The following is a 19,006-nucleotide window of genomic DNA, read 5'->3' as shown; positions in this document are numbered from 1 at the left end:
ATATAAATATAAATATTTAATAAATATATTAAATATATATATACTTCTTATGTATCTCTAGCAGATAGGATTTCATGTACTTAGAGTGCCATCACAGGGACTTTGTTTGCACATGGCACTTAACCCTTGGGATTCAGCTGCTACCAGGTGACTCAATAGTCCTAATGGTTGTCAGGTGGAGAAAAACATGTTTTAAGAGTAGGGAAGGGATACAGAGGTTAGTATTAAAAAATAAACTTAACACTCTATCAGGAAGAAATTTAGCCTATTTATTTAACCGTTATATGCAATCACTGCCTAATAATGCTTAATCCAGAATCGTATCTAGTAGAAATTGTGATATAAAGAGAATAAATTGTACTTACTGAATAAATTGCATTATTTCTATTCCTTTCAGCTTCGTCCTCCTCAACCCGCAGTTTACTTGTTTGTTTTAGATGTGTCTCATAATGCAGTGGAGGCTGGATATTTGACAGTTTTGTGCCAGTCACTGTTAGAAAATCTAGACAAGTAAGAGGTTTTTTTTTTTTCACTCATAATGTGTGTGTGTGTGTGTATGTGTGTATGATTGTATATACATAAATGTATTTAAATGTGAAGTGTTTATTAGCAATTTATGGAGCTGGTTTTAATTGATTTAATTTATCATGTAAAGAATACTTCCTGTCTACCTTAGAATAAAGCTCCTTCTACTTAGATTATTATGATTTATGATTTGGTATCTGAATCTTAAAGTCATAAAAGTTTTAATACTTAGTAAGGAATTTAGGTCTCATCTAGCCATCCCTCTGACTTAGCAGCTCTGAGCACAGGGGCCCAGAAATTTTGAGTTGGCCAGGATAGCAAGGATCTGGATAGAGAGAGGAATCCAGCTGTAAATCATGCCTGTGCAAGGAGATTTTTATAAGAGAGTTTTTAATAAGCTAATGATATAATGAGACAGAAAAGGGGAAAGAGGGAATTGATTTTGTGCTGAATATTTCAGGAAGCCAGGAACTGAACTGGCACGTTAGTAATGAGCTTTATTTTGAAAGTGGAAACAGAGTATAGGATAGGTTGCTTATACCTGACTCTAATTCCTGCCTTGTGTCTACCAGTATTAGTCATAAAGGAGACGCTTAACCGTGTTAAAAGATAAATCTTCCAAATCTCTGGAAAACGAAGTTGTTTTTGTACATTTCTTTTTCTTCTCCAACACCCGTAAGAAGTGTAACTTAAGATTGTCAGTAAGAACCGCTGCTGCGGTGGTTCTTGCCATGTGCAGCAGTGTGGGGGTGGTCACGTGTGAATATTTTGTCTGAAGTACTCTTAGTGATTCCAAAAGGTTCTTGGCCCTCATCTTCCATTCGAGTTTGAGGGTTCTTGCTCTACTGAGTGCTAGCTCTAGTCACCATAACCTCCACATCACTGGGTTTGGCCTGTGAATAAACCAGTAACATCGAGACATTCAAGATTAAAAACTTCCAAGGATATTCAGTGGTCTGCTTTTTGTTTCTGTTAGTAACCTTAATTTTCCTTGATTAAAGCATTTGTCCTTTTTTTAGTCATAGTTACTTAATTCAGGTATACCTATAGCAGTGAGTGGGAATGGGAGACCCCCTGCAAAGAAATAGTTTTTAAAACTGAAGAGTTAACTTGCTGGAAAAGTATGAGGATATAGCCCTAGAAATAGGAGCCAGTCCAACAAAGATGAGTGACTATTTGTGAATTAAATAGACTATGCAAAACCAAAAGGATAAAATTGGGAATGGAAAATAGAAAATATATATATATATATATATAAAATTACAGTGGAAAATAAAAGTATTGGGAAAGTTAAAAAAAAAAAAGGAAACGGTGATAGGATAGCAGCAAGGTAGTATGATAGTTTTGGAAAGGGCTGTGGCTGCGGCTTTGAGAAAAAGGAATTTGCTGCCTCCAATCTGATTGGTAACAAATAGCCCTAATACTCAGTGACCTTAGAAATCTCAAAGAAGTGAAGAAATTAGTCTATGTAAACAACATAAATCTTGACCAGTGTTGTAAACTAAATACCCACATGGCTTGTTGTATTCTGTTCTCTGACAGGCTTTTTGACCGAGCTTGCAGACTATATCTGAGTAGCCTGACTGACCACTCATAATAGTAATAATGCTTTTTGCTTTTGATGCACACTATTTTGGCATCCTGTAACATTCAAAAATATTTTAAAGACATTGCTAAAACAACAAGTTACATAATAACAGTTAACATACTTGGTGGTACTTAGAAATATACTTTGGCAAGATAAAGCATCTATCTTATTAATGAAGAAAGCTTGACAGGCTTTTAAATGGTAATTTATTCTTCTTTGCTGTATCCTCTTTTTTTTTTTTTTGTATCATTGGCTTTTGAATATTGAGTTCTAACAGGAAATTTTAAACGATTGATGATAGATGAAATGTCTCTATGTTCCTAAATGTGGTTTTTATTTAAAATTTTACATGTTAAAATCTGATTTGCATTAGTTCTCCTTAAAATGCTTAAACAAGATACATTATTTTTATAATATTACTGAAAATATGAGTACTTTTTCACTTAACAGGATGTGTTTCACAGGAAAGTTAGCAAGAAATCTTTGGTTTTAATCATATCAGTTTTAGTATTGATTTATTATTTGAATATAGTTCAGTTTTCTGAAGCATGAACTCTATTAAACATGTCAGTGGTTTCATCTGAAAATGGAAAGTTTCATGTTTGCTGTCCGCTAATATACATTGGTATAGATAGAGATAACTTTTCTATTTTCTTTAAAAAGTATATGTGGTTATTCTTAGACTTAGTTTACTATCCTTTGTTTTTAACAAAATTTGTTTACTTAGCCCTTTGAATTTTAAATTGTCATTTGTATCTTTAGGCTTCCTGGTGATTCACGAACAAGAATAGGATTCATGACCTTTGATAGCACTATTCATTTCTACAACTTACAAGAAGGATTATCACAGCCTCAAATGTTGATTGTGTCTGATATAGATGGTAAGCAGTGAATAAAATAACAGTCTTTTTCACTATAGAAGTTTGGAATTCAGGCTACTGTATTTTACAATACCTCATGTCATAATGCTGTAAGGATAATTTGGCACACTTTGGTATTTGTTTTAAAATCATTGTTTTCCTGGAAAATACGTGATTATAGGTTCTTTACACCTGTGTGTGTATACCTACACATGCTCAAGCACACACACATGTGTAATACAGAGTGTATGTAGTTAATAAAGCACTATCACTGTACCCATTATATGTATGGCCTTTAAAAAACTAAGATTTTTAAATGTGAGATTCTTTTGACCTGATTTGTCTTTTGGTTAAAATACATGTTTTCCCTACAGATGTTTTTCTGCCCACACCAGATAGCTTGCTTGTGAATCTACATGAAAGTAAAGAGGTGAGAATGATTTTTTTTCCTTAGAGTATTAAAATATTTCTGTTACTTCAACTGATAACTAAAATGCTGAACATCTGTTATACGTGGAATATATCAACATTGCAGTAAACAATGTAGGTAGCACATCTGTTGACTACTCAGTTTACCATCCCCTAAAATGTAGTGGCACATACTATATACTCTGGGATGTTTTAAAGAAGAATATTGCCTTGCTTTCCCAGTAATTCAACTTTTAATCCTTGTTTCTCCAGCTTATAAAAGACTTACTGAATGCATTACCAAATATGTTCACCAACACAAGAGAGACACACAGCGCCCTGGGTCCTGCACTTCAGGCTGCCTTTAAGTTAATGTCTCCAACAGGCGGCCGCGTGTCTGTGTTTCAGACACAGTTGCCTTCCCTGGGGGCAGGCCTTCTGCAGTCCAGAGAGGACCCTAATCAGAGATCCAGCACAAAGGTATTTTACGTTGGTTTCTCTGTCATGCTCAGGATCGTGTCTCTGCCTCTAAGACTGTGTCTGTTCTGTTTTTCCACTTCATTGATAGTAAGGAAAAAAACTGGTGAGACAGTTTAACTCAAATTAATCTTTCTTTGTTATTGTGTTGCCTTGTGTTCTTTTTCTAACTTTGTTTACAAGTTATAGAAATTTATACATTATCTACTCCAACCCTTTTATTTTACAGATGAGGAAACAGATTAAACAGTCTTGCCAAAGGTTAAGTAACTGTTTAATGGTAAAGATGTGACTTGAATTTCTGGCTCTAGTGCTCTTTTCTGTTTCACAAGTGATAATACTCACGATCTGAGGTTATAATTTAACATGCACATACTAATACATTTTTTCATTATGAAGGTGATACAAATCACTATATAAAACTTGGAAAATGGAAACCAACATAAAGGATCAATTTTCTCACTGTTAAGATAATAGCATTTAGTTACACAAATACATACAAATAAGCATAATTGGGCCTTACATGTGTATACCATGTTTATTAATTGACATTTTTCACTGGAGTATATAGTGAACATTTTCTGAGGTCCCTAAAAATTCTCTTTAAAAATATTTTTTAGTAAACGTGAAAACTTGATTTAATTAATTGCCTCCTAGTGTTGAATAGTTGTTGCCAGTGTTTTCATTATTTAAAAAAAGAAAATGAGACTGAATATTACTTGAGTTTTACGTGGAGATTTGGTCAGGGTATTATAATCCCTTATTTCAAATAATAATTGTACTAGAACAATCATTTTTGTTCTGTACGTAAGTTTTGTCTGACTTCAACTTACAGGTAAGAAAATGCCATTGCAAATAGTTACGAGTGTGAATTAAACATTTTTAATAATGTCAGTTATGAGTATGAATTAACAGTTTTAATAGTGTCATAAAATTTTTAGCCACATATTCAGTTTTTCCTTAAGATAAATTCCTAGAAGTGGATTATTGGGTTAGGGAGTGTAAACTGTATCTACACTTTTATTGTGCTTTATTTATTGGGGTTGTTACCGTCCTGTACTCTTAAGGACTCTCATCTTCTAGCCACCATTAAGTATTGTTGCTTTTTTATTCTTCACCACATTGCTAGAGAAGAGCAGCACCATATTTTACTTCTTATAGACATTGTGTTTTTAAATTGCTTTTGAGAAAGGAGCTAATTTAAAAATAAATTGGAGAAAGTATATTTTAATTCATCAACAAGTACAGCTAGCATTCAGTTCACTGACCCATTGAAATCCACTGAGAATACTGAGGTGTTTTGAGCACAGGAAAGTGTTTACTGATTTTTCAATACAGTTTTGTGGGTTTTGTCCCCTCATTTAACTTCCAGAAATACTCTCTTTCTGCCTGGCACTCAACAGCTTAAGTATCTGTTCTGTATTACATATTCCTCTATATTTGAGGAAACTCTAATACGATAATCACGCACTGTAATTAAGATTGAAACATATTGTTGTATAGTGTAGTAATTAAGAACTTGGAGCCTGGCTCTTGCATTCTTAACTCTTCTCCAGTGCCATCTCCTCAGCTCAAGCGTCCTCACACCAACAGGAAAAGCCTTCCTTAATCTGTTAATCTCTGGTGTTTTTGCTTAGCAGTAGACATATAATAATGGCTAACAGCAGTCACGCTGGAGCCAGACTTCCTGACTTTATGTTACAGCATCTGCCACTCAACAACTGTGGAATTGATCAAGTTACTTTATCATTTTTTTGTCTGTTTCCTCATCTGTAAAATGTGGATAACTCTATGAGATACATATTATTATGATGATTAAATAATTTAATTTATATGAAACATCTGTGCTGGCACATAAGTGCTTTCTTTATAGATGTTAGCAATTATTATTCCCAGGGTTTTTAACTCTTACTTTATGACCTGTTGACTTAGGTTGTACAGCATCTTGGCCCTGCAACTGATTTTTATAAGAAACTCGCCTTAGATTGCTCAGGGCAGCAGACTGCAGTGGACCTGTTCCTTTTAAGTTCACAGTATTCTGATCTCGCTTCTCTAGGTAAGGAGATACTACTGTATTTATCTGTTTACATAAATATTTCTAGCATATAGTTAAATCTAAACTTTTAAGTTCTCAATAGTTCCAGGGGAGAGATATGTGAATTAGATAATGCCTATGAAAATTACTGGTAAACTTCAAAGCACTATACAAATATAAAATGCTATGTTTTTAAAATATAGTTCCCTTATCACTCTGCTTAACAGTAAACCTTACCATATGTTACATTTTACAGATGTTTGTGTTTCTCAGACTTATATATTATCCTCATTTTTTTTTAACAGCTTAGGTTTTTTTTCATTATAACAGGTTTCTTTGTAATATAGAATCTGCACTTTGTAATATAGAATCTGGACAAGTAGGATATTATTGTTTCTGCAGCTAAGTCTTTTTATATTTCTCTCTAAAGCTTGCATTTCCAGGTATTCTGCAGGCTGCATCTATTATTATCCGTCTTTCCACTATATGCACAATCCTTCACAAGCAGAGAAGTTACAAAAAGACCTAAAACGGTATCTCACAAGAAAAATTGGGTTTGAAGCTGTTATGAGAATAAGGTGTACTAAAGGTATGAAATAATACAAATTATGCTTTGTACCATATACTTTTGTCAAAATTAATAAACATTCATATATTGACTATGACTACATATAATAATTATAAAGGATTTTCTGCTTGATTCAGTTAGCCGTATTCTGTTCTAAATATATATATATATATATATATATATATATATAGTTATTGAATAGCCATTGCCCAATTTTTTAAGTAATTTGAGTAAGTGGGCAAAGGTAATGTTTTGCTTTATTAGGAAGAATCTAAGAGAAAGCCCATATTGGAGGTGATTTCAGAAGAATTTGAGGAATAGGGACAATCTTAAGTGAAAATTGTCAAATTAATAGTCTGCCTTCCTAATCATCTCAGATGGTCTTCAGTTTTGTATTGTCTTCATTTTATGTGAATGTTGGAAGGATTCTCATCCTTTATTTTAATTCTTAAGTAAGTTGTACAGTAAGCTTCATTGGTTTAATTTTATATGTTAGGTCTTTGACTTTAGATCACAAAGGAGGAAATATTATAAGATTAGTTGTCAATACAAGTTAAATGTGTAGTCTCCCTTTGCATAACCTGCACTGGGCTTTTTTTTGAATTGGTATTTTAGAACCTCCACTGACACTCCAGTACTACTCCCTAGTTATCCTTTTGATTCAAAATCAGAGATTTTTTTATTTTAAAAAGTAGCTTTAGCCTAAGATACTGCTCTTACTTCATCTTTTATGACAAGTTTCCTCTTACCTAGGTCTTTCAATGCATACTTTTCATGGAAACTTCTTCGTCCGTTCCACTGATCTGTTATCCCTTGCCAACATCAATCCTGATGCTGGGTTTGCAGTACAGCTGTCAATTGAAGAAAGTTTGACAGATACTTCCTTGGTGTGCTTTCAGACAGCCCTACTATATACGTCAAGCAAAGGTAAGGTTAACAGAAATGAAATATAACCTGTGGCAGTGATTCTCTCCTCCTTTCACAGGCTGGGAGAATGGGGAGAATGAATGAACACACGATGGGAGGTAATGGAATCTGTATTAGTTAACTGAATATAAGTTCCAGTCTTTCTTTTTTTTTCAACTTATTTTTGAATCTTTAAATAATGTCTTTTTTGACTTGTGGAAGACTTGTATTCCCAGGATCACACTACCATCATGTCTCATACCGAATCCACCTGTGTCATCCTGAGCATTATTTCTTTCCCCGTAACATGAATTCTGCATGGCGCTTGAAGCCTACATTTGTTATTTCATAGTCTTAAGTTTTCTGACATTTTACTATGTTGTATGTAATTTAGAATGAGTGATAATAAAATAAAAACCAAAATCTAATGTTCAGCTGTATACAAAATACAGTATATGTTCATATTCTGTGTTCAGATTTAGAAGGTATTTAATTTTCTTTAAGACATGTTCATTGTAAAACTTTGCATTTCAGAATCCTGTTGGTGATTTAATCTAATCAAAACAATAACTTGAGTAATACTTTGATCTGTTTGATTTATTTCTGTGTTGGTCTGATGTATTTTGCAATGACATGGACTTATCCTTTCATTAGGTGAGCGGAGAATTAGAGTGCATACACTTTGCTTGCCAGTGGTAAGTTCACTAGCAGACGTATATGCAGGAGTGGATGTACAAGCTGCCATCTGCCTTCTGGCAAACATGGGTGAGTAAAAAAGTGAAGGAGTAGGTGAAATATATTTTTCTGTCCTCAAAACAGAGGCCTGGGCATTTTTTTTTACCCTAGGAATCCTTTGTTTATAAAGTACATATCTGGGGGAGGATACAGCTCAAGTGGTAGAACGTATGCTTGGCGTGCACAGGGTCCTGGATTCAATCCCCAGTACCTCCTCTAAAAATAAACCTAATTACCTCCTTCCCCCACACAAAAAAATTAAAATAAACAAAAATGTTTTTTAAAAAGGTATGTATGGTTTACATTTTCATTTGCAGCAGTGTGAATTGGACTGTTCTTTTATTTCTCACTAATTCTTTAATTTAAAAATCTTTTGTGGGATTCATAATCACTAATAACTAGTAACAACTCAAATGTCCTTCAACTGGTCAATGCATGGACAAACTATGGTACATCCATGCGATGGAATACAACTTGGCGATGAATGAACTGTTAGTATGCAAATGGACATGGATGACTCAAAGGCATTATACTAAGTGCCAGAAGCTAGACTCAAAGAGGCTACATACATGTGGTTCCATTTATATTACATTCTGGAAAAGTGAAAATTATAGGGATGAAGAATAGATCAGTGATTATCAGGGTTGGGGGCAGAGAGACGGTTTTACCACAAAGGGGCAGCACCAGGGAATACCTTTGGGGTGATGGAACTGTTGTATATCTTGAGTGTGGCAGTGATTACATGGCTGTGCTTTTGATGTATAACCACCATGGAACTATATTCAAAAAAGTAAATTTTACTGTATGTGAGTTTAAAAACAATTTGTTAGGGAATTAATATAACACTGAGTGTTTTGTTTTTAACAAATCTACCTTTTAGATAAATGTATATGTAAAATGAACCATGTTATTTTCCGTGTAATCCTGAGAAAAATAATCATTATTACTCATTTTAGGAAAAAGGATGATAGTATTTTTACTAAAGGATTCCAATATTTTAACTATCACTTTGTGTCTGTATTTCAAATTAATTATAGCTAACCATAATTATTTTTCAATATAATTTTATTTTTAATACTTGGGCATATATGTAGGTCATTTTTATTTTAATAGGTCTTATTTCAGAGACAAAAAAATGGAGGCTCAGAGAGGTCAATCAGTTTGCCTAGACTTGCACAGCTAGTAAATCCAAGAGCCCAGGCTGGACCTCTAGTCCATCCAACTCCCAAATCTTATGTACATAGAGGAAAATAAGTTCCACACTGATAGCTGGCTCTTCAGTGTCTGTATGAGAACCTGTGTTTAGTTTGCCCTCTTTTTTTGTTGACCTAGGAAGGCTTTGACAAAGGACATATTAGAGAGTAATAAGGGATATTTCACTTCACAGAACTTACATTGTTTACGCAGAAAAGAGTGATACTTAATCATGTGACTTCTGTTTGCGTAATATCCCCAAGAGCTTTCTCAGAAGTAGATGGATGATACACATTCTCTAATATCAATAGTGGTTATGTGTTTTCAAATTTAAAAAAGATTAAAACGAAAAGGTCCAAAGCAATCTAGATTTGTTTTGATTGTCAGGTTTATTCAGATTTAGTTCCAAAAAATTGTGTAATGAGGGAGCAAGTAAAATGTATTTTTCTAACCTAAAAATGAAATTTTTGTTAGTTTCTTAAATAATGCATGTAAATTTTATGTTGTAGTATTCATTGGCACCTGTTGGTTAAATACCTTTCCATTTTGTTTGCTTTATAGCTGTGGATCGATCAATTTCATCAAGCCTATCAGATGCAAGAGATGCCCTAGTGAACGCTGTGGTGGATTCATTATCTGCATATGGCTCAACTGTCTCAAACTTACAGCACTCTGCATTGATAGCACCCAGCTCCCTCAAGTTGTTTCCTCTCTATGTACTGGCCCTTCTCAAACAGGTAGTTCTCTATACACTGTTAACTTTAATAAAGTCTTTTGAAATTCTCGATACGTAGGTGAAGAAATGAAATCTCAGTTTTCTGTGGGTTTTTAAATATTTAATTGATGGTTATACAGCTTAGCATTGGAAGACTTTGAAGAACAGGAAAAGATCAGTGGAAAATGAAGGTGTATACAGATGACTCTCATGAAACCATACACTCTCACTCTAACACGTGAGAGCAGCTTAAATAATGGTGTACATACATATGATGACAATATAACTTTGAGAAGCTAATTGACTTGCTCACGTACCTACCTATTAAATGTTGGGGCTGAGATTTGAACCCAGGTCTCTCTGATGTGAATATTTGTTCACTATATTTGTGTTTTACTGAGTGATGTGTATCGTTTTTCCATGTAGAAAGCCTTTAGAACTGGTACAAGCACACGCCTGGATGACCGTGTATATGCCATGTGTCAGATAAAGTGTCAGCCGCTTGTTCATCTAATGAAAATGATTCACCCCAACTTATACAGGATAGACAGATTGACAGATGAGGTATGGTTTCTTTTAGTGTGTTTGAAATTTTTTAATTTAAATATATTTGAGTGTCTTGATTCTACAGCAAAGATGATGTATGAGTAACAGTTTCTTCTGTTTTTCCCCTGTAGTACTAATACATTAAATAAGAACACTAGCCATCGATTTGGTTGGACAATAGGACTATCAGATACAATTATGCTTATGGAGTTTTCAAAAATAGTTTCATACAAAGCAAGTCACCTTGTGGGTTTGGTTACAATACTTATTACAAAGCTAAGTTGTAGAGTGAGCACGTCCACTTAAATTTTGGAGATATTGACTGTTTCTGATATGATCAGAGCACAACTTTGATTATACTGTTATAAACCAAATCTGGTATCCAACAGTATTTTTAAAATAGAATTATGTAGTCTCTTTTTCTTCATTGTGTTAAAACTCTACTCTTTGGAATCTTCTGTGTGTTTTGTTAACTGAGAAATATAAAAAAACTTAAGTCTTGCTTTGCATCAGACTTAGTAGTCATACTTCTAACATATCCTGATCCCAGCAGGGGAGGAAATGGCCAGATTATTTTACATATTCATGTTTTTATCTTTTAAATTTGAATATACTTGAGTGTCTTTTAATTTAAATACATTTAAGTGTCTTGATTCTACAGCCAAGGTGGAAATATGTTACCAATATAGTGACCCTTGATAGTCAGGCTTCCATATCCTCCTTCCTGTACACACAGATTCAACCAGCTGCAGATCATGTAGTACTGTAGTATTTCTTGAAAAAAGCTGCATATATGTGGACTCATGTAGTTCAAATCCATGTTGTTCAAAGGTCATCTGTAATTTTTTGCATCCTCCCAAATTCTCAAATGTCATTTCATAAAGAGCTAGTGGCCATTAACTTCCAAACTGTGATAATAGTAACGTAAGCTCATTGACATTCCATCTTTTTCTTTTCAGGGTGCGATACATGTTAATGACAGAGTTGTGCCTCAGCCACCTCTTCAAAAATTGTCTGCAGAGAAACTGACGAGAGAAGGTGCTTTCCTCATGGACTGTGGCTCTGTAAGCACCGTCTGATGACAAAGCTTAACATTTTGGCTGGTAAAAGAAGAAACACTTACAGGGTCCAGCTCTATTATCACAGATCAGGCAGTGAAACATGGATTAGAAGCTCAGAGGGTGTCATGGATTATATATACTTGATAAAGAGATGAATTCCTGTCTTCAAGGATTTTATCGTACAGACTCATAAAATTTAAAGGAACCTCAAAAGTTTATCTAGTTCAACTTTATCCATTGTCTGAAATGCCATTAATGATTAGGAGTTCAGGAGAAGTCATCAGACAGGGTGGGGATGAAGGGTGTCAGAATGGTCAAGATGGCTTCATAAATGATACCTGATGAGCAGGAAAAGGATCCTGACAGCCACAGAATGGGATGGGGTGAGGGGTGGGGGGCATTAGTTAAAGTACAGATGTAGTTGAAATAATGGAAATAGTGGACAGGAAATACAGTGAATCAGTTACCCTGGTCGAAGCATTACATTCCTATTGGGGAAAAAGTAAGGAAGATGGTGTAAAAAAAAAAAAATCTAGACGCAGTGTAGATTCCTGGATGTGGATGCCAAATGTACCAATCACAGGTTTCCTTTTTACTTTAATGTCTGTTCCTACTTGATTTGAGTTTTGAATTAGTATACTTTACCTCTTTTATGCTTGATAATTTTGAGAAAAGGGAGTATTAATATTTTGGGTTTTTTTATTTTTAGGTTTTTTACATTTGGATTGGAAAAAGCTGTGACAATAACTTTATAGAGGATGTGCTTGGGTATCCTAATTTTGCATCAATACCACAGAAAATGGTCAGTGCATTTTATACAGCTTTAACTTTTACTTCCTTGTTTTAAATATTTTTATGAGATAGAATTCACATGAGTCACCATTTTAACCATTTTAAAGTAAATTATGCATTAGTTTTCAGTATATTTTCACAATGTTGTACAACCATTTCCAGTATCTAATTTCAGAGCATTTCTGTCATCTCAGAAAGAAACCTATATCCCCCAGTTCTCCCCTCCTGCTTTCCCCTGGCAACCACTAATCTTCTTTGTATCTCTATGGATTTTCCTGTTCTGGACAATTCGTATGTATGGAATCACACAACACGTGGCCTTTTGTGTTTGGCTTCTTTTACTTCTTAGTGTTTTCAGGGTTTATCCATGTTGTAGCATGTATCAGTACTTCATTGTTTTATGACTAAAATGATAGTCCATTGTAATTATGTCCTTTTTCCCAAAATTAATATAAAGTCAGTATAATTCTTACCACATTCACAGTTTGATTGAATTTTTTAAATTGGACACATTAATCCTAGCATTCATTTCTACAACTCAACAAATGAGGATAATATGGAAAAGTTTGAAAAGAGAGAGTAATGTCAGCCAAGGGGAAATCATGTGAAAAATAAGTCCTACTAAATAAAGCAGGAAACTTTATTTTAAAGCTGTGGTTATTTAAGCACTGTGATACGGACACAATAAATATATGAGTGGAACAGAATCGAATTCAGAAATGGATCTAATTCATGAAAAATAGAATGTGGTAAATCATCTCAAATCACTGTGAAAAAAATGAAATGTTAAAAAAAACTTTGTTATATTAAAATGGGTAAGGCCTTTGTAAGTGGTGGAAAAGATTAAAAAATTTGAAACATTTCTATCTGGTAAAATAAGTAAAGCCAAAAGATAAACAACAAAATTGGAAGATTATCTAAGTCATATGACTGGAAAGGAGCTTATCTCTCTAGGATAAGTTCTCTTACAAATCTTTAAGGAAAAGACACCTCCCCCCCCGCCTCAAAAATAAGAAAAGAAAAATGGGAAAAGGATTTGAACAGATAATTCATTGGGGAAAACATAGTAGCAGCCATATGAAACAACGTTTAGCCTCATTGATAATTAAGAAAATAAAAATAAAATAACAGCACAGCATTTCTTTTCACTTTTTGTCATTTCTTTTCAGATTTTTGTCAGATGGTAAAGATTTTAAAATTTGATAATAAGCAATATTGCAGAGGGAATAGGTCAACAGGCCTGTTAAATACAATTGATTGGACCGTACATTTATACAGTCTTTTGGAAGGCCATTTGGCAATATCTGTTAAAATTAAAATCACATAGTATGTATCACAAAGTAAATTACTTACTCCTAAGAATATACCCTATAGATATTCGTGGAAGTCTTTATATGTAGTAATAGCTATGCATTTATTAAAAAGAATACAGCCTGAAGAGAATAGTATACATAAAATGATCCATTTATATTTACAAAAATGTTTGTGTATATATAATAGTAGCAGTATATACTTAGAAAAATCTTAGAAAAATTTATATCAAATAGAAATTGTTCTATTCTTTTACTTTTTAAACATTGATATAAATTATAAATATAATTAACCCAAACTTTTCTATTTAAAATTTTTATATACCATATTCTTATTTAGTTTACTATTAAGTTGTCTTAAAAAAAAAAACCTTTATGTATGTATATGTACATACACACATATGTATGTATATGTAAATAGACTTTTTAGGTCTTTTTACAATAGTCTTGCATATAGTTTTTAAATATATTTACACATTCACAATATTCTTTAAAATTCCTTGCCCTTAAATTTTAAGGACTAAAGGAAACAAAATTCTCTAAAAATGGCTATTATTAGAACAGGGTATAATTGTTAAGTGAATTTGGAACTTAGTGATAGCTCCTTCATTTGATACTTCTTTAGAAGAAATACAAAAGTGCAACACAATACCAGTGACATGTGTATGTTTTATTGACTTACCCAGAAAAAATATAATATTCAGGTAAAATATCAGTGACTTGTATGTCATTAAACATGTCTTATTGGCTTAGTCAAGAAAACATAAACAGATTTGTCAACAATGTAAATTTAATGTGTTTGCTTGTGCTGTTGGGGCTGAGAATAGAGTGCTGGCAGCTGGTTGGTGGAAGTGGCAATCATGATTTAGTTCTAATACTGCCAGAGTCTATGAGAAAGGTAATAATTTCCTAATTATATTTTTTATCAGACACATCTTCCAGAGCTAGACACACTTTCATCAGAAAGAGCCAGATCCTTCATAACTTGGCTTAGAGACAACAGACCATTAAGCCCAGTTCTTCACGTGGTAAAGTAAGTACTTCTGTAACTTACTAAAACTGTCTTATCCTGTCCAATCTATGTGAAATTGTCTTCAAAGCAGATTTTTTTTAAAAATTGTTTTTTCTTTCTTTCTTTCTTTTTTTTGGTGGGGGGAGGTAATTAGGTTTATTTGTTTGTTTATTTTTAGAGGAGTTACTGGGGGTTGAACCCAGGACCTCATCATACTAAGCATGCGCTCTACTGCTTGAGCTACACCCTCCCCTACAAAGCAAGTTTTAAATATTATCAAAATATTTATATTTAAATATTATCAAAATTCTAGTGGTAGAATGCTGTTGTTACTTGATTAATATCCCCTATGCATTTTCATAAAGTCCTCATGATTAGCAATTTTTAAAATGTATAACTATTCTTTTTAATAATGTGCATTTTAAGATAAATACCATTTTTTCTTTTTCAGAGATGAGAGTCCTGCTAAAACAGAATTTTTTCAACATTTGATTGAAGACCGGACAGAAGCTGCATTCTCTTACTATGAATTTTTGCTTCATGTTCAGCAGCAGATTTGTAAGTGAAGTGAGGTAAAATTGAACAAGAAGAAGAGGATCTATAACCTAGGTAAAGCATAATCTGTCAGAGAAGCACATAGGAAATTTGAAATGAAGGCATCTGTTGTTACGAGAGACAATACATAGCATAGCACAGCACAGCACCCTGTCTGAGGCTTTGGCAAGAGGTAAAGAGAAAGAAAGAACGTGGCAGATTTTCTTCACCCTAAATTAATGGTAATGATGATGCTGTCTCACCAAGTATATTTCGAATTGGTTTCTACACATTTCCAGTAGTGCAGCAGTACAGTGCTCTGTTCATTGCAAGCCGGCAAACTTAGGTAGCTATGTGGAATGATATGTCATAATGTAAAATTAGATAAAATCCTTTTTCTTATAAGTAAAATAACATTTTTGGACTTGAACTCTGACAAAGAGATGCCAAAAGGCAGTGGTACTGTGTTACTTGTTTATATGAATTACTTTTTAACAAGGAATGATTCATATTCATTAAATGAATTCAATATTTTCCCTGTAAAAACAATAGTTTCAGTACATGAACTATAGAAAAATATATATAAAATGTACATAAATGTTACATTTGTAAAGAAATGTAAAAATGTAACTTACAGAATATGAATCGCTTAAACTGTGCTGCATTGTTGGATGACAACTCTTTTTGTCCCAGTTAGAGAGTGAGAGGTTGACTAAGGCATACTATGAATTGAGTCCACAAAAGAAATGCAAAACTCTTTGTAATTCTGTTAAATCTTTTATGTGGATTTATTTATGATCAGCCTACTAATTAAAAATATTTTGCTTGACAAAATATAGTTTGGTGTTTGTGTGTTTGTCATAGGGGGAGTTGGTGATACTTTTACGTATAGGATGTACTGAATTTACTGCTCAGGGAAATGCAATGATACTACATTTCAGTCAGTAATACATGTGAATAAGTTGTCATTAATTTGTGGACATTACCAAGTACTTACTCTATTTGTATTCTGAAGATAAATGCTACTTTCAAAATAGATATGATTACTGACTTAATCATAACTGTAATTTATCTTTCTCAGTTAAATTAGGCATTTTCTCCTGCACATTGATAGGAAGAAAATTTTCATAACATAAGTGACTATTCTGTTTAATTGACTTTAAGATTATCATCTTGAACTTTGAGAGTGGTTTTATACTGATGAAAAATATTTCTCATTTACTGTAAAAACTATGAATGATCCTTAGATTTTGGAACAAAGTCTTATCATATATAGTATGAAAGTCCCATAGATGAACTTTGGAAGGAAAAAGGCTCTTGATGTGTGTGGTGAGTGATTTCTACTGGTTTTGTGCTTGGTAGATCTCTTTGCTTTGAATAAAAATAAAAGTACTCTCACATTCCCTGATGGAAACAAGAGGTTTAATGACTCACCCTAAGTGAATTACTAATTAGTGACAGAGCTAATAGTAAAAGTCAAATGCTCTCCCCACCCACCACCTACTCCCACCCGAGCCCACCCCCAGGACTGTGCTTGTCCCCATACCCTGCTCCCTCCAGCAAGAAAGAATCTCACTGAACATTAGGAAAAACTGCAGTACTCTAAGGGCAAGTAAATACTGTAATTTTACAATGCAGAGTTTCCTGTTTCTGCTTTAAGAAAAGAAAATATTTTGTCTTGGGATATTTTGTTCTTCATTTAATAGATATTTATAAACACTTAAATACTTGCTAGATAATTGTTCAAGGCCCAAAACATAAAATCTCCACTTTCACAGAAGGAATGAGCTGGAAAGACAGAAAGTGGTGGTCAGGATATGGGATGCTTGAAATTGAGATTTGGAAGAAGTTTAGAATAACCTGGATGTCTACAAATGAGGAGCAGAGGGATGCCCACCTGGAGTTTGAGACCAAAAAGAGTCACCTTTTGAAAGGTTTGTCCTCTGAAGACAGCCAGAATGTGGAGACTGACATCAGCCCAAACACAGGCATGATGAGATTGGTCCTCATGGAGGGGTAGCTAGATAATCAATCCTCATAGCCTCCCTATGGGACAAGTCTCTGGCCATTTGTTTTGTGGGGCAGGGAGTGATGAGAGGAAGGGGTGTGCTTACCAGGAGTTCTATGAGCCCCTTTTCAACTATTTGAAACCATCATGTAAGTCAGCAGTTTAAGAGAATATCCCAGGTAATGTGAAAAATCCCCTAACCTACTATTAGAACCATTGTTTAATAGGAACTTACAATTTGATTTATAGAAAAGTCATTTACAGGGGGTGAGTATAGCTCCAGTGATAGAGTGCATGCTTAGCATACACCAGGTCGTGGGTTCAATCCCCAGCACCTCTTCTAAAAATAAAGTAAGTAAACCTAATTACCCCCCCCCAATTTTTTTAATTAAATAATTTTTTAAAATGTCATTTACATACTATTTTTTTAATTGACGTACAGGTAGTTACAGTGTGTCAACTTCTGGTGTACAGCACAATGTCCCAATCATGCATATACATACATATATTCTTTTTCATTAAAGGTTATTACAAGATATTGAAGATAGTTCCCTGTGCAATACAGAAGAAACTTTTTTTAAAATCTATTTTTATATATAGTGGCTAATATTTGCAAATCTCAAACTCCCGAATTTATCCCTTACCACCCCCTTTGCATGGTAACCATAAGATTATTTACTATGTCTGCGAGTCTGTTTCTGCTTTGTAGATGAGTTCATAGTGTCCTTTCCTCTCCATTTTTTTTTAAGATTTCACATATGAGTGATATCATATGATATTTTTCTTGCTCTTTCTGGCTTCACTTACAATAACAATCTCTAGGTCAATCCATGATGCTGCAAATGGCATTATTTTATTCTTTTTATGGCTGAGTAGTGTTCCATTGTATAAATGTGGCACAACTTCTTTATCCAGTCATCTGTTGATGGACATTTAGGTTGCTTCCGTGTCTTGGCTATTGTATATAGTGCTGTTATGAACATTGGGGTGCATGTGTCTTTTCGAATTAGAGTTCCCTCTGGATATATGCCCAGAAGTGGGATTGCTGGATCACATGGTAAGTCTATTTTTAGTTTTTTGAGGAATCTCCATACTGTGTTCCATAATGGCTGCACCAAACTACATTCCCACCAGCAGTATAGAGGGGTTCCTTTATCTCTGCACCCTCTCCAGCATTTATCGTTTGTGGATTTTTGAATGATGGCCATTCTGACTGGTGTGAAGTGATACTTCATTGTAGTTTTGATTTTCATTTCTCTGATAATTAGTGATACTGAGCATTTTTTCATGTGCCTATTGGCCATTTGTATGTCTTCATTGCTTGTTTAGTTCTGCCCATTTTTGGATTGGGTTTGTTTTTTTTCTTATTAAGTTGTATGAGCTTTTTATATATTCTGGAAATTAAGCTTTTGTCAGTCGCATCATTTGCAAATATTTTCTCCCATTCCATAGGTTGTCATTTTGTTTTGCTTATGGTTTCCTTTGCTGTGCAAAAGCTTGTAAGTTTAATTAGGTCCCATTTGTTTATTTTTGCTCCTATTTCTATTGCTTGGGTAGACTGCCCTAGGAGAACATTGCTAAGATTATGTCAGAGAATGTTTTGCCTTTGTTTTCATCTAGGAGATTTATCATGTATTGTTTTATATTTAAGTCTTTAAGCCATTTTGAGTTTATTTTTGTGTAATTTACATATTACTCTTAAGGAGTACATCCATAGCCCAAATCAGGTGCA

At 33.8% G+C, this 19,006-nt stretch overlaps 1 protein-coding gene across 6 annotated transcripts in view; it reads left to right on the top strand.

Moving 5' to 3' along the window:
• SEC24B (SEC24 homolog B, COPII coat complex component) overlaps positions 1-16,104 on the top strand; it is a 71,657-nt gene extending 55,553 nt beyond the window's left edge. For 5 of the 6 annotated variants that reach the window (XM_031690810.2, XM_031690802.2, XM_031690795.2 and 2 more), the window contains 14 exons: positions 398-510; positions 2,876-2,994; positions 3,348-3,403; positions 3,655-3,861; positions 5,791-5,914; positions 6,324-6,482; positions 7,215-7,388; positions 8,022-8,132; positions 9,858-10,033; positions 10,438-10,575; positions 11,517-11,621; positions 12,328-12,420; positions 14,650-14,753; positions 15,184-16,104. In XM_031690810.2, the coding sequence (XP_031546670.1) occupies positions 398-510; positions 2,876-2,994; positions 3,348-3,403; positions 3,655-3,861; positions 5,791-5,914; positions 6,324-6,482; positions 7,215-7,388; positions 8,022-8,132; positions 9,858-10,033; positions 10,438-10,575; positions 11,517-11,621; positions 12,328-12,420; positions 14,650-14,753; positions 15,184-15,298 (1,794 nt within the window). In that variant the 3' untranslated portion in view covers positions 15,299-16,104. Of the gene's footprint in view, positions 1-397; positions 511-2,875; positions 2,995-3,347; positions 3,404-3,654; positions 3,862-5,790; positions 5,915-6,323; positions 6,483-7,214; positions 7,389-8,021; positions 8,133-9,857; positions 10,034-10,437; positions 10,576-11,516; positions 11,624-12,327; positions 12,421-14,649; positions 14,754-15,183 lie in introns of those variants that run through there. The other variant, XR_012059611.1, reaches the window with a different exon arrangement.
• Positions 16,105-19,006: the final 2,902 nt, after the last annotated feature.

Source organism: Vicugna pacos, chromosome 2 (assembly GCF_048564905.1).
Source record: "Vicugna pacos chromosome 2, VicPac4, whole genome shotgun sequence".
NCBI classification, from domain to species: Eukaryota; Metazoa; Chordata; class Mammalia; order Artiodactyla; family Camelidae; genus Vicugna; species Vicugna pacos.
The sequence above is the reverse complement of the archived record's forward strand: the minus strand, read 5'-3'. Positions and strand labels throughout refer to the sequence as shown.